This window comes from Schistocerca gregaria, chromosome 5 (genome assembly GCF_023897955.1).
Source record: "Schistocerca gregaria isolate iqSchGreg1 chromosome 5, iqSchGreg1.2, whole genome shotgun sequence".
NCBI lineage: Eukaryota > Metazoa > Arthropoda > Insecta > Orthoptera > Acrididae > Schistocerca > Schistocerca gregaria.
This window is the reverse complement of record NC_064924.1, coordinates 94,776,940-94,801,389: the sequence shown is the minus strand read 5'-3', so window position 1 is coordinate 94,801,389 and position 24,450 is coordinate 94,776,940. Positions and strand designations below refer to the sequence as shown.

Below are 24,450 nucleotides of genomic sequence, written 5' to 3'. Positions count from 1 at the left end.
ATTACAGGAATTTTTTGGTTTGATTTCTATTGTCATTCTTATCTGTGGTTCATTTGCCAAACAACAGCGGCGAGGAAAGGAGCATTTTTTATTTTATACCTGCCTTTATTCTGCTAGACTTAAAGAAACATATCACTGTGTGTCTTCAGCTCTAGGGTTTATGGCATTCCTTTTACTTTTGTTTGTGGTATAGCTTGGTACTTCAGTAATAGTTACTGTTACAATAACTTGAATGTTACTGAACTATTATGTTTGAATAGCATGCATAATAATGGATGATAACCTTGGTAATTGTTCTGGATATGTTGAAAGATGAAAACTGATTATCAATATTAAAGTTCTCACAGAAAGCATCAGACTGTGAAGAAAAGGAATGTAACACAGACATTCTTTCCTTTTCAAGCTGCTCACAGCAATAACTACAGTGTCTTGCTCTTGAGAATGCACTTTAGTTCATGTTCCTCAAACTACTGGAATTCTGTGGCTGCTAACAGCAGCTCTGTTGAAGAAAACTGCTTTAGTTGCCATTTAACCTATATTTTATGTACACAACTGATTTCAATGTGTATTGTCAGCTGGAGTGAAACTGCCAGTAGTTCAGGGGCAAAAATATAATACCAATTTTCTTCAACTAATGATTTATATCTTTGAATGAAAATGTTTTAATATATCCCAATGCCATCTTTGGCGTAACACTTTGTAATATGTTTGCAAATGATTCATAAATGAACAAAAATTGGTTCTGTAAATGAAAGACCAGAGCAATTTATTTCAACACACGTTTGAAGCCAGCCATTTTCTTCGAGTAGTACTTGTTCCAGTCCCAGTACTGTGCATCGTAAAAAATAAAGCGGGCAGTAACGTGAGCAAGCACACGTATAGTTTCTCATCTACTTCTGTGTGTGCTTTGGCAGTTTTTTATTTATTAACATGACCACAGAGAGGAATTCCCCTTTTACTGACAAATGCACATTGCTTTCACAATATGCATAAAACTGCTGTGAGTAATGTAAAATAAATGGTTATTTAAATTGTTAACTAGATGAAAAACATAGAAATGAAATGAAGTCTTTCTCTCATAAGATATGGCATAGCAGTGGAAGGCATGTTCAGTTGAACGAATGATAGTTGTTGCCTAGACTTAATTTTTATTTTTGATGGCAGATTTTTTAGTAGACGGACCTTTTTAGCTTAATCCATTTACTTTCATGTGAACTGTTTGAACAAACTATCAAATCCACTGAAATAAGGTTTGCTATTTTTATCATTTTTTTGTTTGCACAGAGACCTAAATTTTCTTTAAATGAAGGATAAATGTCAATGTAATATCCAGTATAAACAGACATTTCTGTTACAAAAATGCTATTGAAAAACACACATTACATTTAGTCTGCAGCTGTCTGGCATAGACAGGCATATAAGAAGATAAACATTTTATGTGGAATTGTAAATCTTGTACGCAAATTTTATTTCTCAAATGTTTTGTGTGTGTTTTTCAGTAATAATTTTGTGGCTGAAATGTCTATTTATATTAAATTTTTGATTAATATTTATACTTTTTTCGAAGTAAGGCTTTGCTAATTAGAAGCTGATAAAATGACTAACTTGTTTCTTATCATTGGTTTCTGTATGTTCAATAGTTTCTACAAGTAGTTTCCTTGAGGATAACTGAGCTGTCATAACAATTAATTTAATTTGCATGTTGTGCTACTGTTCAAGAGCAGATTGATTTACCCGTTTTTATATCATTCACAGCAAGCAAGTTCCAGTGTTGCTGACAAGGACTTGCATGTTGGAATTCATAACCTGAATCTTCCATCTGAGGCAGCTAGGAGACCTGCATCCAAACTTATCTTCCCACCTACCACTTCATCCTCAGACGCCAAAGCACCAAACACAGTGGTACAACGAACACAACAATCAGGAAACATCTCCAATGACAACAATGAGTATGCTACTGTGGAAGCAGGTGCTGTCAATGGGGGAAGCCCAGCTGTGAACACGCCTGCTGCACTTGAAGTTGCTGCAGCTCCTGAGCCAGAGAATAAGGACAGCAATGTTCCAGGGATAAATACACAACGCAAAATGTCCAGTGAGTTCAGTAGCTACCTGTTATTTTTTACATTATTTTCATCACCCAAACAAATATACATAAATGACCTTGTGGATAACATCGGAAGTTCACTGAGGTTTTTTGCGGATGATGCTGTGGTATATCGAGAGGTTGTAACACTGGAAAATTGTACTGAAATGCAGGAGGATCTGCAGCAATTTGATGCATGGTGCAGGGAATGGCAATTGAATCTCAATGTAGTCAAGTGTAATGTGCTGCGAATACATAGAAAGAAAGATCCTTTATCATTTAGCTACAATATAGCAGGTCAGCAACTGGAAGCAGTTAATTGCATAAATTATCTGGGAGTAGGTGTTAGGAGTGATTTAAAATAGAATGATCAAATAAAGTTGATAGTCAGTAAAGCAGATGCCAGTCTGAGATTCATTGGAAGAATCCTAAGGAAGTAGGTTACAGTACACTTGTTCGTCCACTGCTTGAATATTGCCCACCAGTGGGGGATCTGTACCAGATAGGGTTAATAGAAGAGATAAAGAAGATCCAACGGAGAGTAGCGCGCTTTGGTACAGGATCATTTAATTATCGCGAAAGCGTTGCAGAGATGATAAACTCCAGTGGAAGACTCTGCAGGAGAGGTGCTCAGTAGCTTGGTACAGGCTTTTGTTGAAGTTTCGAGGACATACCTTCACCAAGGAGTCAAGCAGTATATTTCTCCCTCCTACGTATATCTCGCAAAGAGCATGAGAATAAAATCAGAGAGATTAAAGCCCACACAGAGGCATACCAACAGTCTTTCTTTCCATGAACAATACGAGACTGGAATAGAAGGCAAAACCGATAGAGGTACTCAAGGTACCCTCCGCCACACACCGTCAGGTGTCTTGTGGAGTATGGATGTAGATGTACATGTAGATATGTATTGCCATTGTGTTTGTTACCCCAACAGCTAATTAAAAAAAAAAAAAAATTGGATCAGCGACAGCAGCAATGTTAAACAGTATTTCAGACATAATTATAAATCAAGGTGCACACAGCAAAATGATTTTGATGTTGCTTGTATCCAAGAATTTCTGTCAAAGTCAAGATGGTTTGGTTTCTTTCACTTTCAAAATATTAACATTACTTTTATATGTCTGTTATAATATTTGAAAGAACTGTTAATTGACTTTAAATAGTACCATAATCATGACATATGACTGTGAAGATCTCCTCACTTGAAGATTACATAATCATTGTCATGATGATTCTCGTCATTGTTGTTATAATGTTTGTCATTATCATCACTATCAGGAGGAGGAGGAGGAGGAGGAGGATGATGATGATGATAGTTATAGCTGTATTAAATTCAGAGTTGAACCCTTTTTGCAAGCTTATGACTCTGCATTTATTTGAGCATGTTGTTGTGCAGATTACATGACAATTAACATGTACTTGTCACTTGTCACTTATCATAAACTAAAGCATGTTCAGATATACTGAATCCATTATTTACCCACTGTACAGATCTGCCACATTATATCTGATCTGTACAAGCCACCATCTGTTCAGAGGGATTATAGGGAGTCTGCTATTGATAATTTAATTTTTTTCTCATCAGTGGTTTTCCAATCTTTAAGCGGCACTCTTTCATGTGCCTATGTACCAAGACAATCTATATATCAGGACAGAAGGAGTTCATTTCAGCGAAGGTTTGCTGACAATTCAGTTCTTTCCACATTATTCCTGTACGCAATCAGTAGGGTGCTTGGGAGCAGAAGCACTTGCCGTTTGGAGAGATGCAGCCAGAGTAGTGACCGAGCGAACATCTGGCCATCCTGATTTAGGTTTTCTGTGATTTCCCTAAACCACTTCAGGCAAATGCCAGAATGGTTCCATTGAAAGGGTACTGCTGACTTCCTTCCCTAATCCGATGAGACTGATGACCTCGCTGTTTGGTCTTGTCCCCCAAATCAACCCAACCCAACCCAGAGTAGCGAGCAGGAGGCATTCATTCTCTCTGGACTCAGCTCTTGACATGGAAAGGTGTATTTTTCCTCCCTCCTGCTCCTTTCCTTCTTTCTGGACTGTGGTTCACACCAACTAAGCTGTGATGGCACCTCCAGTGGTAGGTGGCTGGTACACCTTCTATCCCCTATGCATCCATCATCAGAAATAACCCTTACTGTTTACTTCTCAAATCTCCTGTCTTTATTATACTGATAGTGGACACCCGTTTCCCGTTCATCGTGTAGCCTATACAGGTCTTTGCCATTATTATCATTATTATTATTATTATTATTATTATTATTATTATTATTATTATTATTATTATTGTGGTTATTCAGTTTGTGTTAGTAATGAGATTTTCAAAACAAATATTTCTTAATATGTTCTTTATTTGTGCAGATGCTTCAGATGTGTCATCAATTGCTGAATCCTGTGGCACCATACCTGATATTCCATACAAAGAGCTGATGGTTGCTACAAATGGTTGGGACAAACACACAATTCTTGGCAAGGGTGGATTTGGCACAGTGTTTAAAGGAATATGGAAAAATACGCCTGTAGCCATCAAAAGACTTGAACAGGTAACTCGTGCAATCTCATTTGCCCCTTCCTCCCCCTTTCTTAAAATACTTCTTGTGTAAATCTCAGATATTAACATTGTCTCACACTTAAGACAGAATGTGTACTGGAACTTAGAATAATTCTAATTAACTTATCAGTCATATTATTCATTTACAATCCTCTGTGTCATTATGGTTGCTGTGCTACATTTTCTCTATGCTTACAGAGAACAGAATCTGATGAGAGTTACCAGGCTCAGATCGAGCAATCATTGCGTGAGCTGAGAGTTCTGAATGCTTGCCGACATGACAACATATTACCTATTTATGGCTTCAGTATGGGTGGAGATGAGCCTTGTCTTGTGTACCAGTACATGCCTAATGGATCTGTTGAAGATCGTCTTCTTTGTCGAGTAAGTTGTGTTCTTTGTAATTACTCAAAAATTGCAGAAGTATTGTTCATACCTTGCAGTATGAGTAATTGGTAAATTGAAGACTTGTGAATCATTTGTATTCTTTTACATTCTGTTCTTCAGACTGCATTTATAGAATGAAAAAATTTTGATATGAAGTGTGTCATTAAAGTCATTGAGTTAAGATGAAAAATCACACATTTTTGAGTGCTGCTGTGGACTCCAAACATTTATATCCCTCACACTTCAAATGAATATGCTTTGCTTTTGCTGTAAACATTATGGAACTCCCACGTCCAGCCATCTTGATTTAGGTTTTCCGTGATTTCCCTAAATCTCTCCAGGCAAATGCCCAGATGGTTCCTGTGGAAGGGCACGGCCAACTTTCTTCCCTAATCCGATGAGACCGATGACCTCGCTGTCTGGTCTCCTTCCCCAAGCAACCCAACCCAACCCATTATGGAGCTGGTTTGCATTAAATTCTAGCCTCTGAAAGCCTTTCTGCTTTGGAAGGACAAAAATGATGGTTATATTCATACTATAATAATGATTATTGCTTAAAATTTTTAAGTTTGTTCTCTCTCCCTCTCTCTCTCTGCCCCCACCCCCCATCGCTCCTCATGATAGCTATTCCTTGAACAGTGCATTCATGCAACAAATATAGTGAAATTGTGAACTGTGGGTCAAGAATGAGATTTACTTGTGCATGTTTATGAGAAAGAAACAATAAGTGATTACATTAATAGTGATGGGTGTGGCAGCAAGGGAAGTGAAAGGGAAAAGTTAATAATAGTAGCAGTGTGTGTAACTGGGGCTGGCTGATAAGCAGAAACACAATGTGGCCCACTATGTCTCAAAAGAGAAAGCTCTGATCTTAGCCAAATAGGCCTGCAACTGGTTTACACAAACAATTTCAATCTGACTCACACAAAGACTCATATCAAGCAATTTCTAAAAGAATTAAATAATGCCAGGTATTACCAGAAGTAGACATTACTGGTCATACATTCATTGAAACACTTTCTATGAGTTCCAGCTGAATGAAAAGTTAAAATGAAACCAGTACTTTGGTAAACTATTACAAAAAGCTCAATTTGCCATATATTCCACTTAGGGGTATAGCAAATTCTGTTGACATCAAGGCAAGAGGCTGGTTTATTTTACATATTTGCACTCTTCTGGGACAGTTCATGTAAAGTAAATGAATCAGTTACGACAGAATGCAAAAGGAATAAACTAGACCGCTCACCAAGTAGCAGAGCCTTTGAGTCATCTACAGGCACATTCAAAAGAGAAGAAAAGTTTGACAGCTTTCAGAATGAATCATATGGTGTCGGTCGGACACACACTGAGTGTCCAGTACCCATGTGCTGCACACTGAGACCATGCTGCTTCTGACACTATTCCATTCCTCATTCAGAGCCTGGACATCTACTGCCTCCCCTGAACTTGCTAGCTACTCATTCCTGACTTCTCCATAGGAACAGACACCTCAGGGTTTTACCATCTGTAAGGTTTATTCTCTGTAAATATAGTAAAGTTAGCACTTTGCTTGAATATATTTAGTCTTGTTATTGTTCAACTGCTCATTTTACATTATTTCATAAATTTTCTTCATGAAGTGTTAGCTCAATAATTAACCCTCACTTCTAATATAAGCCATGAAGTAGACCTAAAGCTTCTAAGAATTTGCATCAAATTAAATTATATTTGAAGGTAGGCATGAAATACATGATCTTACAGTGCTAAGAAATTGAGATATTCTAACTGCATGATGTAACTCTAATCAGTGACCTCAAATGTTAAAACTTAGAGGTTAAGGAAGAGACTTGTGTGCCATTAGTCTTCCACCTGACTTAATGTGGTGTATAAATATATCTTGCACTCAGACTGTTTACCTGTATGCATATATTGTAGTGAACTCTCTTAATAATGTACAACATTCAAAGAAGGATAAATTTAGAAGCAGGAAAAGTATAAATTGTTCGTTTATCTTGTGTCAAATCAACTTTTTCTTCCTCTCGAAAATGTACTGCAATAAAATGTTGTATCAGTTGAGTTATCATTAAGTTCACTGACTGTACTATTATGTATGTTGTTATTTCTGTAGCAGTTTGTGTGTATGTGTGTGTGTGTGTGTGTGTGAGAGAGAGAGAGAGAGAGAGAGAGAGAGAGAATGAGAATGTATGCATGTACATATGTAGAGTGCTGGAGTTACTGAAGATGATATGTGGAAAAGAGCATGCTTTATCAATTTTATATAATTATTCCAACGCCAGATATACTGAAGAAGAATTTTGACACCATGTATAGTAACTGGTGCTATATTTTGTAGAATGGCACTCCTCCACTGTCATGGGATCAGCGTCACAATATTGCTGAAGGGACGGCAAGAGGTCTTCAGTTCTTGCACAACAACAAAAAACCATTTATCCATGGTGATATAAAGAGGTACGTACCCATCTTTTGATAATAAGAAATTAAATTCCAAACAGTAATGTGGACATGTCATAAATACATTACTTATAGAAATCTCAGAGTTGAATATCCTAAACAATTTATTGCAGAATAACATTTAACTCTGCTATGGCTTCTGCCTACGGCCGTAAGTTTCTGATTTACTAACTAAATTACTCAGTAATCTGTAGTAGTAGAGTAGCAGTTGCGTGTTATCATTGAATAAACGTTTTTTATGAGATAGAATGTTCGAATAATCTTTTATTTTAAGCCTTGGAGAGGTAAGGAAACCACCCCTTATTCAGTCCCTTGAAATGTAGTTTTCATTGATACTTACTGTTGTACTTTTAGTTCATCTTGAGTTTGAGTTTATTAATGCCTGATAATCTCTTAAGGCCTTCCTACTGCCAGTTGCTGCTAGCAAGGATCATGTTTGATGATAGTTACAAATTTTTGCATGCTTAATTAATACTTGTATATCATTTGTGCTTTGCAATTTGTTTATTATGCCCTTTTGGTATACTGTACAGCCAGAATACTGTGACACCCCTTTCATTTGGAAATGAGCTCATCAATCCCTTGTAGAGGGTACTGTAAATTAAATTTAATGAAAGGCATGTAACATGTACTGAGAAAAGAGAGAAATGATTCCGTCAGTCATGTATCCAAATATTGGGAAAATAAGTTGATTTGTACTGCATTGACAAAGGAAGAACTGTAATCACCATGCAGTTGATGAGAAGTAGTACTGTGGAAGTGGCAATGCTTTTCAGGTCTTTGGTTGTAGTCCTCATTACCATAAACTGAAGGTGGACAAATTGTGATCAGACCAGCAGTAACCAGCAAGATGTGGAGGACTTTGCTTCTTCTAAGAATGTGGATGCAAGAAATTTACCTGCTCTTTAATGGAGTTAGTAGAAACATGTGTTGCTGTTGCTAACAGAATACAATCTTAAAAGTAAAACACAAGTGTTCAGCAGATGTGCAATGTGTTTGCTCTTATTAAAGCAACAATAGTAGTTTAGATTGCACTGGCCATTGGAAGATAGTGATTGGACTTTTGACCAATGGAAACAAGTTGATTAATCAGGAAAATGATGCTTTGTGTATGCACAGCCATGGTCTGAAAAACAAAATGCAGAATAATTTCTGTCCAACACTTGCACGATCTAATTGTGTATGATCTGCAGTGTGAGTATTTCATTACTATAAACATTCACATATACCTCCCTGGTACTGGGGTGGACGCAGAAGACATCAAGATAGCCAAAAAATGCATAAATATTATTGGTCAAACAATGGAAAATCCAGGATGGAATGTAACAATACGAGAAAAGGAAAGTTGCTACTCACCATATAGCGGAGGTGTTGAGTCACGATGGGCACAATAAAAAGATTCACACAAGCATAGCTTTTGGCTATTAAAGCCTTTGTCAGCAGTAGACACACATATAAAAGCGTGCACGTTCACACACACACACACACACACACACACACACACACACACACACACACACACACACACACACGCGCGTGCCAGTGCAACTTACACACAGTCTCAGAGAGCAGAAACTACACTGCGAGCAGCAGCAGCACCAGTGCATGATGGCAGTGGCGACTGGGTGGGGGTAAGGAGAAGGCTGGGGCGGGGCGGGGAGGGGAGGGATAGTATGGTGGTAGTGGCGGACAGTGGAGTATTGCAGTTTAGACGGAAGGTAGGAGAGAAGGTGTGGAGGGGGGGGGGGGGGGGGGTAAGTAGCGGAAAGGAGAGAAATAAAAATAAAAATAAATTAAGACTGGGTGTGGTGGTGAAATGACGGCTGTGTAGTGCTGGAATTAAGCCTATACCTTGAAACAGATCATGCTCCCTGTGTCCGTTACCGTATTTTTGCGTGTTATCTCCCACACTTTTCTGGTGCCACACGATCTTACATATCTAACTACAAACTAACTACGAACCGCTCCCCAACCCCCACACTTTCTCCGTTCTGTTCCTGTTCATATCAACTAAATCCACCTCATCCAGTCATATCTGCCATCCCCTTTCTCTACACTTACCCGCCCTCAAACCTGCTACCCACAGTAATATACATATATTTATTACTGTTTAGTTATTCTCTACTTTGACCTTTGTGACTTCTCGCCAATTTTAGTGAGTTTTCGCCTTCCATTATCATCGTCTTCCTCAGACTTCATCTCTCTTTTATCCCTCTGTGCATCTATTTCGCCCTTTTAGTACTTTTCACACATGTTTGGGTGTAGGAACAGGTGATTTTCTGACTGAATCTGCCCTTTGTTTTATCTCCCTCGAGGAGTATTATATATTTTTTTAATATTCTGTATTGTATTCGGCCTGGTATCTAAGTTACTAGATGGAAGATTTTAATGGACTGTCAGGACGGCTAGACCTTCATTGTTTTTCCCTGATATCTATCCAGCATTCCATCATGTTCTTTGAGTCTCATCATGGACAAAATTTGTCAGAGGTGTGAAATGAATGTAGGTAGGTACATATTAAGAAAGGAAGATGCTGTCAGAAGATAACCTTGTGCACATCATTAAAAATTTCTATCACTAAACCCCTGAGAACTACTTATGTTTAAAGAGACCAAAATTAGCAGAAGAGTTGCTGCTTAATGAAGAAAAAGCAACATTTAAACTCCCAAGATCTTCCACCCAGCCCCCCTACTCACTCTCTCTCTCTCTCTCTCTCTCTCTCTCTCTCACACACACACACACACACACACACACACACACACACACACACACATTTAGTTCTCATATTTAGCTGTATGCTATGTTTCTGGTTTCTGATTGCTCATAATTTGTAGCACTTTGTAATTTGAGTCTTCGCTGTTAATATATTAGTTAATTTTGAAGTGTTTACTGGAACAAATTTTTTTCTTGTTAAAAGGTTTGTACGAAAACACCTGTCCTCCTCTTTGCTGCTTGTGAACCCTGACATTTCTTTTTTCCTTATCTTCTTTTGAGAATGAATTAAGAACACACAACCAAAATCTAAATCTTCATCTGTATACTCTAACTTCTTTTCTTTATACTGTCCGCATGCAGCTCAATAATGCTGATCAGTTAATCAGATAAATAAAGTTATTTGGATATGCAGATAGTAATACAGAAAAAGTGATAAAATCATCCTGGAGCTCAGTTCAGGAGAGACACAGCAGAATAGGGCTAGTTATTGCTGGTCTTATCTTGTTTCTCTAGTGACTGACAGTACTGGATGACTTTCGTATATTATCCCTGACTAGTCCCATTTCATCCAACCTCTAAACTTTTTTTGTGAGGCGAAGAAATCTTTGCTTCTGAATTCCAACATTTTTAAAACCTGTAATTCATGTCTATTTTTGTAACTACCTAATATGTTGAGATAAATATGTAATATTTGGAGGTATTGTGAAATAACTTCAGAAAGTTAATTGAATAATTTTTTAACTTTCTGTGCAACAGAGTACGATTCAAAATCTACACACAGAAAAGTGTGTTGTGTTTTTATAACACTCTGTTATGTGTTCAGTGCCAACATACTGCTGGATACCAACTTTGAACCAAGGATTGGTGATTTTGGGCTTGCACGTGATGGTCCGCAGGGTCATTACACACACATGAAAGTGAGCCGAGTCCATGGCACCCGCCCCTATCTGCCTGATGAATTCCTGCGTTCAAAACAAATTTCCACAAAGGTTGATACATACAGTTTTGGAATTGTGAGTATGCACCCACATTCTTTAATTTAACATCTTCCATTTTGTTGAATAATATAATTTCTCTGTGAACTTATTTTACTCCTCCTCTTCCCCTTCCCCTCCTCCCCCCCCCCTTCCCCCTTTTTGGGTAATGTAGCAGACATTTGGAAGCATCAGCTTATGACACTGTGTCCGTTGTATTTGTAGTATCAGTAATGTGAGGGTGTTATTTATCTAGCATATAACTTATTTTCCAATTAAATGATAACGTCATTCACGGTGTTTACAAGGTAAACCCAAATGCCAAATGAAAGAAAGAAGGGAGAAAGGTTAGAATTTAATGTCCCGTCAAGGATTAGACCATTAGAGATGGAGCACAAGCTTTGATTGGTGAAGAAATTAACCTTTGATGTGGGTTTCAAGTAAAGTATACAGTCAGTGAGAATTGACTACTGTAGCATATAAATAATATTTTCAAGATTACATAAACCCTCTTTTCATACCATAGTTATGGAACTGACTTTTTTTTGTGTATGAATTTGGAAAAAAATTGTCAGTAATATTATTTCTTAGGTAATATGCTCCTGAACACTTAGCTTCAGTGTAATGGTATTGTAATGGTGACTGTTGGAAAGGAACTGCAATAGAAACCACATTTCATAATTAATACGCTCCTGAACACTCAATTTTAGTTTAACAGTACATTAATGATTGTTGCCGGAAAGGAACTGCAATAGAAACCATTGCAGTGGTGTTTGGAAGTGACAGTCTTAACGTTTTTGACGATGTGTGATTGTTGAAGTAGATGTGCAAATGTATTTTTGTGTGTATGCAGTTGTGTGTTTATGTAGTCTGATTCTTCGACCTTCTTATCTAAAGGTAAGATGTAGGTTATTAGAAACCACAGAAACAGGGAAGGACTTTAGCATTAGAAGTTTGTGAAATTGGAAAGAGGCAGAAAATAGGTAGCCTCAAATGAGAAGTAAGAAAGAGCTGGGGGGGGGGGGGGGGGGGGGGGGAGGGGGAGATATGGTTGGTAAGATCGAAGAAGAGAAAGAAGGTAGCCCCAAAGACAGGAAACCCTTCCCACCCCCCTTCCCTAGGATCCCTACCCCTCAGGTACTTGAGCGAGATGCCACACATCTCCTACAGAACAGACATTTTTTCCTTCACCCTTGAGGTCCCCGAAAGAAAACTTAACAACCCTATGGAAATGACAAATTGTGAAGAATTGGACACACTTGTTTGTGAGGGTTGTCTGAAAGGTGTGATGTGTGTTTCGTGTTAGCCATGATTTATTTGCTCTTGTAAACCACACTTTTATTTACAATACCCACCCCTTTCAAAACCTATACAAACCCTCCCATTTACATCACGTCTCATAAAAGGTATAGGCTGAAATACTCTATACAGAATATGAAATTTATACACTATGGTATCGTGGTTGTTTAATTATTCACATTTTATATTACACATAAATATAATAATCTATTCATTTTATTTTATGTTAATATCACTGTCTTTCTTATTCTATGAGTCTCTTAAGATTTCTTTATCTTGTAGTCATATTCAGTTTCTCAAGCACTAAAATTACAGGATAGTTTAAGATCTTAGGAATAGATGACAGAATAGTTTATGATTTTAAGGGAATTCATTGCAGGAAAACTATTTTGGAACAAACACCGAAAACAACTCGGGATCCAACAGTTGTCACTCTGCTTGTTAACTCAGAATGTTAATGTCCCTGGGGGATAGATGACTCCACCTAGGTCCCATGGGTGTGATATTAACTTTTCTTGAGCTCTGTCTGGCCAGTATTTCTCTTTAAATTTCTTTTAGAATCCTGCCCAAGAAGAAAACTTCTCAATATTTACAGTCCCCCATTCTGTGGTGTCCCCTAAAAGGTAACCTACAGAAAATTCAATCTTTTTAGAATCTTCCCAGTTTTTTGGTAAAACTTGGTTAAACCTTTTTAAGAAATGTGTCGGATGTACATCTCCATCGGGCTTGAATTTAGGGAATTGTCTCAATAACCTCGAAACGTAACCTGTTTTTGTACTTTGTCCTGGATAAGCTTGACTTCTCTCCACATGTCATCTGTGCTCTTCCTGGTATCAGTAAGTTCGGAAGAAGCAATAGGTGATATGTTCCCGGATCTTACTCTCTCAGTGACTTTCCGATCTATAATTTCTTCAACTTGTTCCTCCAGACTGCTTACATTTATGATATCAGAGCTTGTTATTTTCTCTTTGAAGCTTCTTTCTACATTGCCTACTCGTATACTGACACCTGTAATTTGCGATTGAATGACAAGCATTGATTCGTTCTGCTAATCTGCATTCTCTTTTAAAGAATTCAATCCCTGCTTTACAGCATTAAACTTAACATTACATACATTTTCAAAGAATCCTAACTTCTCATTGATTTTGGATTCTACAGTAATACATCTATCTTTAATGTTAAATTCCAACTTTTTCATTAGATCTAGGAAATTGTCATTTTGTTTATGACTAATGTAAGTAAACATTTGATTTACATGAGTGGTCAAGGAACCAGTCAGTTCATTCTTTAAATTATCTACTTTACTATTTAATGCATCGAATTCAGTCTTCATAGCACCCATGCCTTTGCATAGATTACTAAATTCTTTACTTGGTGAATCGACCTTGGCATTTAACGATCCTAAAGTTTCACTCTGAGCCTTCAATTGAGCATTTAATTGAGTACTTGAAGCTTCACTTTGTGCATCTAACTGAGAATTCATTAAGCCTAATTCTTTCCTTAGAGTCTCATTCTGAGTAGTTGAAGCTGCACTTTGGGCTTTGATTAGATTTACTAACTCAGATCAGTCAGGCATTTCTTTACTGACTTTCATAGCCATAGCTGTTTATTGGGTTTCCTCTACTTGCTGTAAGTTATCCATATTCTTGAAAGCTTTAGATCTTGTAAGCATTTAACTGACTTTAAGTATGATAACTACACTAATAAAGTTCACTGAATAATCTGTACCACTTTGTACTAAAACAATAAAGTTCTGTTTTACGCTCACCCAACGGAGAATTTGCAATGTATCGGTTAGCGGATGTGGAGGCAGGTCAGCACTGGTGAACAGCAACTGGTGCCAGCGACGTCGGATGTTGGTTTCCGCATCTGCATCCCCGCGGTGTGTGTGAGACCTCTACACTCCCCACATCGGATCTTCTTCATTGAAGTTTTGTAGGCATGTTGCGTCTTAGAGAAACACACTGGAATCTTCTTCTCTATTTGTCAATTCAAAATTTTGCTGCTTTAAATACCTGTCTCAGCGTAAATTCTTTGTCGTATTTCTTTAGTTGCTATGGCAACATACAACAGCTTCTTTCCTAATTTTTTGGTCTAAGAATTTCTGTTTTTTCAGTCCTGTCACGGTTGCGACGTTCTAACCTTTTTGACGACGTGTGAGTGTGTTGAAGTAAGTGTCCAAACTGCCTCAGTTAACGAGATGACTTACTTGTTATCCGCAGCCGATCTTCTTCGCTGCCTTCTGGAATCTCTTTAAACTTCTTCTCCGAACAGTGATGCGAGGTACTGGAATTTTGAAAATTTTCCCTCTACCTGTGGAATAAGTAGATACTCGAAGGTTACTTTTCATCAACCAAAGCCATGTTAAAACTTCATACAGAACATAATTCTCACTTCTCACATAAACATCTGACTTCTTGTAAGCCACTTGTATCTTCTCACATCAGAAACAAGGTTAATTACATTGTCAAATGAGTTGGCTTCGTAACCATGACTCTATCACAGGATTCATAAAATATGTCTTGCCTCTAGCAAGGCTAGAATAAGAGTCCTTTTTGAGAGTTCTTTCTCCTTTTTTCACTAACAATAGCCACTGCCACTATTATCACAAAGTTACATAAATACTCCATGGTCCTCTCATACACACTTTCACTAAAATTTCCATGGATTGCCCAACAAGTACTTGTTGGTGCCATTCGACCACCGCATCCACATTCTTCCTGCGACTGAATTTAAACCTGCACACACAGTCATGTGAAGCACAGTAGGTAGGATTCTATCATCCCACACTCACAACTAAAATATAGTATGTTCGAGATGGTAGAAGGCCAAGTGGTTCTAGAATTTACGTGGAAATTCTCAATTCACTATAACAGTGTTCAAAAAATTTCCATGCATCCTTTGCAGACAGTTTGTTGTAGGAGATATTTTTGACAAGATTTTGTATAATTAGACTTAAAATAACAGTTGCTATAGTGAAATACATTTTGTCTAATGAAGTAAAGATCACAAACAAATAAATGTACATGTTCTCTGTAAGTTGATGATTTGTTCTACTCCCCAGGTTCTCTTTGAGCTGGCTACTGGTCAAAGAGCATATGATGAGTCAAGGCAGAAAAAATTTTTGGTAAGTGTGTGTAATTTGATTAATTCTGGGAATTGTAACTTGGTGAAGAATCAGTAGATGGGTCTGTCCATTACATAATTATATGAATCAATAGCAACAACAACATTAACTAAGTCATTATCGTTATCATCATCATCATAATCCTAATAATAATATCTGTTAGCTAAACGTATATGCAATTTTGATCATTTTTGTGATGAATGATAACATTTTACCAATTTTTTTCTTGAAAATGTGGATACCAATTTCTGCTGCTGAAAAGACTATTGTGGCAAAACTAGATCACAATTGAAAGATTTCCTGATGGTTTCATTTCTTCCATTCCTTCCTCATTTTGCTCTGTTTTCTTTATGCTGAAATAAGTTGTTTCTTATTCTAAAAACTGTATAAACCTGCCATGAATTCTCTCCCATTTTCCTTTTATTATTAAATGTGTACAAGAACTGCATTTAGAGTACTCTGGCTTTTGAAAAATTCAGATTGATTAAGTACCCATTTTTTTATGCGTTCCGGTTTGCCTATAAATAATTCAGCACAACTATTTAGATGCAGAGGACATAAAAAAGGATAAAAAAACATTAATTCGTTTAAGTTTTGGTTGGATGTTTCAGGATAGCAATATTTAGAAAACAATGTGCTTGTTATTGTTCATTTGATTTTTAACAAAAAAATTATGGCCATGAGCAACATGTTATTGTATAGTTAATAACCATATAATTGAGATGCAAGTAGTGAGTGGACATATAAATAAGAACCAGAGAAATGACTAATAAAAACCAACTCCGCTGTGATATTCCACATTTATTGTGTTACGACTCATCTTCAGGTTGCTGAATTATGCCTAAGTCATAAACTCGGCAATTGGAAGATGTTCAGCAATCGAAACTGATTGTAACTCAATAAATGTGTAATAATACAGCTCTGGTGTTTTTATTAATCATTAATGTTGTCAGCTGTGGTGCTCAAGATGAACTAGAATAATGTTTACAATACAGTGAAGAGGATAGATTGCTACTCCTCATAAAGATGATACACTGAGTTGCAGAGAGGCACAGGGAAAAGATGGTTACTCATTGAGCTTGCGGCCAAAGCTTTCTTCACAGAGGAAGCACACGCACACATTTACACAAGCAGGCACATCTCCCACACATGTGATCAGTATCTCCAGCTGCTTCATCCAGAATGTTACTGCATTGAATTGAAGTAGCATTCTGGAGCAGATCATTGGTGGTTGGAGGAGGTGGGGGGTGGAGGGGGTAGTAGGAGTGTACAGGTGGTGGGAAAGAAATGAGTGCTGCCTGGTAGAGTGTACTGGGACTAGATGGTGGCAAGACAAGGGTCACAGATGTAGCATTAGGAGGCTGTGGGGGAGGGAAGGGGGTCAGGAAAGGGGTAGCGCAAAAGTAGACGAGAGAAGGGTAAAGATCAGTGGTTGCATTTGCAGAGATCAGCACACAATAAGGGTGAGGGGAAGTGAATTCAGAGCAGGTGATAGGACAGAGAGGGTGGAAACTGATGGTCAGTGGGAATGGGGACAGTAGGTTGCCATAGGTTGAGCCGTGATGATTTCAGAAATGGAAAATGTATTGTACGTGTAACTTCCATCTGTGTGGTTCAGGAAAGCTGGTGGTGGAGGGGAGGATCCAGATGGTGGGGGTTGTGAAGTAGCCATGTTATGCTCAGGTGCATGTTATGGCACAGGGTGGTCCAGTTTCTGCTTGACCACAATTTGGCAGCGGCCATCCATCCTAGTGGACAGGTGGTTTGAATACCAATATAAAAAACCTGTGCAGTATTTGCAGCAGAACTGGTATATGACATGGCTGCTTTCACAAGTGCCCCTGCCTCTGATAGGTTTGGATAACCCCTACAGGACTGGAACAGGAAGTGCTGGGTGGATGGATTGAGCAGGTATTGCACCTGGTTCTCCCACAGGGGTATGATCCCTGTGGCAAGGAGTTGGGATTTGGAATGGCATACTGATGGACAAGGATGTTGTGGGAAGGAGTTTCAGGTCATGAAGATAGATAATCATAGCCCTGATGATGGACGTTGGAGTTTATGTTGCACTTCTGGGGTGGAGGGGGGTCACTCTGGCAGACTTTATAAGTGGAGGAGTCAGATAGTTGGCAGAAGACTTCCACCCAGCACTAACTGTGATTTGTATTGACAGTGGTGGAACTGTTGTCTGCAGGTAGGGTCATTAGTTTAGGATATGTTTTGTTGAGGCTGTGTGTGGCTGTCCTTTCTTCTGTTGAAAGGTTGGTGTTCTTAGGAAGGGACCTGTGGAAGGACAGTTGGAAGAAAGGAATTCATTGAATAACTGAGTGGCTAAGAAGTGTTTCTGTTGCAGGGATCGGAAAAAGGAGAGCAGATCTTTGATGAGTCCAACATGATTAGATGTGGGTGTAGGGTTGAACATGAGGCCTTAGGATAAGAGTGAAACATTTGTGGGCTAATAATTTTGGTGAATAGGTTGTCTGTACTACATAGTGAGATTTTATCTTTATTCAGTTATGTGTAATCTACTCAGAAGTTTCTATAACTGTTGTTGGTATCAGTTTAAAGGAGAATAGTCCACACTACAGTGCTTTCCAATTTTATTATGTTCCACAGTCTAGCTTACATAACCATTTGTACATTATATATTGCTGGTGCTGTTTTTTTTCTGATTTTTAAAATAATCAGATACATTCTTTTGTTGTTCGCTATTGATGTTATTTAAGGGTCCTGCAAATAATCATTTCTGGCTATACTTATTGGATATCATCTCATATTTGCCTTCTAATCACACAAAGAGGAAGGTGGAAGAAGAAAAGTAAGCCTTTTAAATATATAACTACTGCGTTAAAGCAAATGTAAATGAACCTTAACCAAATTGTGTTCTATCACAAGAATAACATTGGAGGAGTGACTAAAACGGTCTTCTCAAGTTTTCCTGCTTTTGTCGTGAGACACAGCAGCCCATTTTTACTGTACTCGACTTCAATACTTTATTATTTATCACAGAACTCATGAATTTTATTTATAATTTGAAGACTGTGTGAAGAAAAATATTGTTTATCGCTGTTAAACAACACATCATTGGAGAAATCTTGTTAATTTTGGCATTTACATTTACTACATCTAACAGTTATGGAAAATCCTGGATAGAGCAGTATGTAAAATAAGGCAAAGGCAACGGCAATCACTCAGCTATAGTGGATCAATTCATAGAGAACAGAAATGCTGTGAATATGAATGCTTCTTTTCTGTTAAGTGTTTCTGTGCTCCAGGCCTTGATCTCCTATAGGTGAGTGGTTGCCTGCTACTTATTTTACTTTTACTTTATGTGTTAGACTGGCATTGGAAGGCATTTGTTTTTCATAAAACAAAGCATAGGATTGAACATTTAAAACATGATTTGGTGATCAAAGTTTCATTGGTTTTGGTATTGTTTTTTGTACTGTGTAATATAAGACTAATACCTCCCCCTCCTCCTCCCTTCCCAGCATGTCCTATGATGTCGAACGATGTAATGAAAATATGCTGAATCCCTGAGTGGAGTGTTATGAATGTTTTAAAATTCGAAATAAATAACTTGTCTTCCTTGCTTGAATTTACTTTTTAACAATATTATTGTTGATGAATGTAAACTAATGTGTGACATGATTTAAGAAGTTAATGTTTTTCAACATTCAGAAAGACCATGTGGAGGCGTGTGAAGATCAACAGATCCTCACATTAGCTGATAGGAAAGCAGGCCCTTGTGATCAGGCAACATTTCTAGAACTGGTGGAGCTGGGCAAGTTGTGTGTCCGCAAGCGTGCAAAGGATAGACCTGAAATGGAGGAAGTATTGAAGCAGCTTGAAGGCATGTCTAATCGAAGACGTATTGCATCACGTGCTCAGAGTAAGTATTTTTCAAGTCATACACACACATTGTTTCATCTTTTGAAGCAGCCAATCATTCTGTCTTCTAATATCATAGCTCACAATTTATTTCTATTTTTTAATTTGGTGTGTTTGGTGACCTAGCGTTTTTGCACTTTATCTATAACAATTTATTCTGTTTTGATGCAGACATCCAAAAAGTTCATATGAAAGCTTAAAATTTTTGGTGTTATGAGCAACTGGTTTGAATCTTACTGAACAAAATGACTGCAAAAAGTGGCAGTTAAAATTCAAACCAGCTAAAATAGAGAGAATATTTTAGTGACTCATGAGAGAACACGAAAAGAATGCCACAATGTTTGATTTTAGTTCCATCTTGTTCAGCATATATTTGAAAGACATGTAGCTCAATAGCACAGGAACCTTAGTTTCTCTCTTTCTGAAATTGGTTGTTGTTGTAGCCTGAATGTTCAATAACTGACACAATACTGTACAGACAAATTTGAAATATTTTCACATTTATTACTCCCAAATCACATTAAGATGTTCAGCTTTTTCTATTGACTTATTACATACTTCACGCAACTGCTTCAAAGTACATTTATTCCCTCATGAAGCTTGTAAATAATAAACTGCATTTCAAAAGGAACAATTGTGTACATAATAACATTAACAGAAGATAAAATTACATTCATTGCTCCACATTAAGATTGTCTTTAGCACAAAAAGGTGTGCACAATGCTGCAGCCCGAAATTTCTGATCACGTATCCAGTGATGTAAAATGTCTGACTGACAGAAAGGTAAAATATAAAACAAAGTGTCCCTTCTCAGAAACTCAAGTCTTTACCTCTGCTATCTTTCCTTCGAGTCCACTCACATACACCTCCATGGTTCGTACCTCACCCACAGCTTCGTCTGGACCCATCGCGAGCCCCAAATGACTCAGTTCCTCGTTAGGCCCTCTGCCGCCAGATTTTCTCTATTCTTGGCGAGCTCCAGGGCTCAGAAATTGTCTACAATGATGGTTCGATTGCTGATGGTCGCATTGGCTTCGCTTATGCTCAAGTTGAACATTCTGAAGAGTGCTCCTTGCTGGATGACTGCAGTGTTTTCACTGCCGAGTTGCTTAGCCATCTGTTGTGCTCTTGAGCATATCCACTCCTGCACAGGTGAGTGGTTTCTCATCTGTAGTGACTCCTACAAGCTCTTGACCAGTGCTTCACTCACCAGACTTTGGTGATGACTTTCTAGGAGTCTGTTTCTGCCCTCAAAAATGTTGGACATTCAGTGGCCTTCATGTGGACCCCAGAACATATTGGAATCCCAGGAAAGAACGGGCTGACAGGCTGGCCAAACAGGCTACCACTAAACCGACTTTAGAGATCAACACACTGGTGACTGATCTCTGATTGGTCTTATGCCGTAAAGTTTTCAGGATCTGGGCTACTGAATGGCACACCCTCAGTACATCAAATAAACTACCTGTTATTAAGGAGACAATGTGTGTGGTGTGTGGTCACTCATGTGAGCCACCCACAGGGACTCCATTGTCCTTTGTCGACTCTGCATCAGCCATACTTGGCTGACTCATGGCCACCTCCTACGTCACGAGGACGCTCCTCAATGTCTCTGTGATTCCCACTTGACTGTGGCCCACATCTTGTCAGATTGCCCAATTTTAGCCACCCTGAGGTGGACTTTAAACCTGCCACTCTGCCTATGGCGTTAGGAGACAATGCCTCAATGGCTAATCTAGTTTTACGTTTTCTTTGAGAGGAAGATTTTTATCACTTTCTCCCAGGCCTTCACCCTTCCTCTATTTTACTTCTTCCTTGATTTTTCTTTGCCTTTTGTTTATCTTAACGTTCATTTGACCTCTGTCTGTATTTCTTTAGCCTTATGGTTTTTGGCTGGAGATTTTAGTATGTTGCAGAGTGGCTGGCTCATCCTTTTTTATTCTTGCGACCAGCCAGCCAACACTATCTGCTGTATTATTTCAATACCTTCAAATGCTTTTTTTCCCCTTTTAGTGCATGTTTTTCCCTTTCGGTTTGCTTTTTAGTTTTCTTTTTCAGTGTGGTTCCCAGTTACTTTTTTCCTTTTTACTTCCCCTGACTCGTTTTGGGAATGGTTTTAATCTGAGACCAGTTTGCATGAGGAAAAGAGGACTGATGACCCTGTAGTTTGCTCCCTTGACTCTCCAACCCAACCAAACAACCAACATAAACTGAAAAAATTCTTCTTGGCAACTCCTATTCTGTAGAGGAATTTATATTACTGTAATGTCTAAAAGATGGTGTGTAGGAATTACTAATTTGCATCTGTTTATAAGAAAAAATAAAACTAAAAGCTTGTAAACCATCAATATGTTGTCATGTTTACAAATTAATTTGTGATGTGAATGTAAAATGCTCATTTCACATTATTATGATCTGTTATACATATGATCTATCGAACATAAAACAAACTAACTAACAACACAGGCTAGCAGCTACTCTTAACAGATTTTAACAGTGGTGAAACATTTATTCACCATTCTCAGCGTCAGACTCAGCACTCATGTTTACACATGTCTTATATGTCTTGAAACTGCAGTTTAAATGATTATTGCTGTGGGGTCTGAGGCGTCTTGTCACGGCCCGCACGGCTCCCCCCCCCCCTCCCCCCCTTTACTCCCCTTCAGAGGTTCGAGTCCTCCCTTGGGCATGGGTATGTGTGTTGTCCTTAGCGTAAGTTTGTTTAAGTTAGATAAAGTAGTGTGTAAGGTTAGGGATGAATGACCTCAGGAGTTTGATCTCATAAGACTTACCACAAATTTGCAAATGTTTATTCTATATTATTAATTGTTCACAAAGTATTATTAATTGTTTACAAAGTCACTGAAAGTTTACCAATTTGTTTGACATGGGGATGTTAACATCATGAATAAGCAAAACAACCTTCACGTATAGGTGTTCATATATTAATTACTTGATGCTGACTTTGGCATTGGAACACTAACCTGATGGAGAATAAAGATGGATTGCTGAGCTATTGTACAGTGGTTTGTCTCATAGATGATGATAGGGACAATTGTCGAATTTTGAAAATGCTACATTCTTTAAACGATGTGATCCACAATTTCCAGCAGCAGTTTTGTTGAAATCTGAGCAACATGTTTCTGTCTAATGGCCCCAGATGTGTCCATGGTAAATGAGTACTTTTTGTATATCCCCAGAGCCAAAAGTTGCCTGCTTTCAGATCAGATGATCATTCAGGCCTTGCATCTGGAAAATCTTGGTAGATAACGTGTTTGTAGAAGTTTGCATTAAGCAGATCATTCAATGGGGGAGCAACATGAGGTGTTGTGCCTCGTCTTGAATGAAAACAGTGGTCTCCACATAGCTGCAGTTCTCCAAAGTAGTAATCTCATGCTCCATAAGGAGGTCTCAGTAATCTTCTGATGTCACACCCTCTGGGTGCCTTCTCTTCAAAGAAGAGTGGACTGAGAATGAAGGTGCCTGTGAATCCACATTACACTGTCACATATGGTGAGTACAGTGGCTCTCTGTGCCCAACACATGGTTTAACAGTACCCCACATTTGGCAATGCTCTGTATTTATTGCATCCTGTAATGTAAAATATGTCTTGTCACTCCATACAATATTGCCCAGCCACATATTGTTAGAAGCCGAAGAGCAAATTCAGAACATTGATACAGGTCATGAAGTTTCAGTTGCTGCACTGTGTGGATCTTGTATGTGTAGTAGTGTAAAATAGACAACAAAATTTTCCATACTGTTGACTGTGCAATGGAAAATTCTCGGGATGCTGCACAAGCACTAGCACTACCTGGGGCATGTGCTGCATGGTCAGTTACAGCAACAGAAGGCTTGTCAGTACCTTCAATTGGAATAGGATGCCTTCATCTTCCAGGTGCCACACTGACCTTGCCTGTGTTTTCAAGTTTCAATACCATCCTCTTTAAACCATTTAATGGCATCAGGTCTCTCCTCTGTCCTTTCAGTTGATGATACTCTCTCAATGCAACACTGTCCGCCCTCGTTAGCTGAGTGGTCAACGCGACCGAATCCTAAGGACCCAGGTTCGATTTCCAATTGGATCGGAGATTTTCTCTGCACTGGCAGTGGGTGTTGTGTTGTCCTCATCATCATTATTTCATCCCCATCAATGCGCAAGTCCCCAAAGTGGCATCAAATCGAAAGACTTGCACCCAGTGAAAAGTCCACCCGACAGGAGGCCCTAGTCACACGACATTTACGTTTAATGCAGCACTGTAATTGCTGCCATTCACTAACACTGCATTGTGTCGCTTCTCAATACCCACATTGTTTACTCATGTTATGGCTTGTCAAAAGCTGTGTGGATGTTGTACAAACAGTGTACAGTGCTAGACTTGCACCCGGTGGCCACAACTGGAACTAATCTGTTTTCGAGCATTGACACATTAGCATATCTACAAAGTTCCACTGCCATAGAATAACTACAGCCAACACTGGACTTCCATGAGTAGCTGCACTTTAATAATAACCAACTGGCATAGGAAGTCATCCTTGTGCTTGGTTCACTATGAGGGAATCATCATTCTGTGAAGGTGAAAGAGAGAGAATACTGGAACATAAGACAGATAATGGAAAATGGAAGAAAAGTAAAAAATTGTTAGTTTCTCAGAGGTTGTAATTAAATCAGAAGAATGGGGTGACTCAGTGTTCTGCACCATAAATTCATTTGCTGGATAATCTGTGTGATCAGCAGGAGACTTTTGAGATGACAAAACTGCGGAATTGTCCACTATCTGGTTGGCTGTACTTTCAAATATACATGCCATCAGTTATACTGCCGCATTTCCTACAGCTGTTATCTTGGTGCAAGGGCACTGATAGAAACAATTACACTGCTGCCAATGAGATGCAAGCATCTGCTCTCTGGAGAGCCAGTGGCGAGTGTACTAAGTTAAACATTCGTGCACTGAC

The 24,450-nt window shown here is 38.5% G+C and overlaps 1 protein-coding gene across 1 annotated transcript in view; it reads left to right on the top strand.

The window, feature by feature from the left end:
* Nucleotides 1-24,450, top strand: part of LOC126272253 (interleukin-1 receptor-associated kinase 1-like) — a 152,706-nt gene that overhangs the window by 74,282 nt on the left and 53,974 nt on the right. The window contains exons 4-10 of the mRNA XM_049974967.1: nucleotides 1,756-2,092; nucleotides 4,460-4,641; nucleotides 4,848-5,033; nucleotides 7,369-7,484; nucleotides 11,026-11,215; nucleotides 15,540-15,602; nucleotides 19,284-19,494. Of these exons, the coding sequence (XP_049830924.1) occupies nucleotides 1,756-2,092; nucleotides 4,460-4,641; nucleotides 4,848-5,033; nucleotides 7,369-7,484; nucleotides 11,026-11,215; nucleotides 15,540-15,602; nucleotides 19,284-19,494 (1,285 nt within the window). The remainder of the gene's footprint in view (nucleotides 1-1,755; nucleotides 2,093-4,459; nucleotides 4,642-4,847; nucleotides 5,034-7,368; nucleotides 7,485-11,025; nucleotides 11,216-15,539; nucleotides 15,603-19,283; nucleotides 19,495-24,450) is intronic.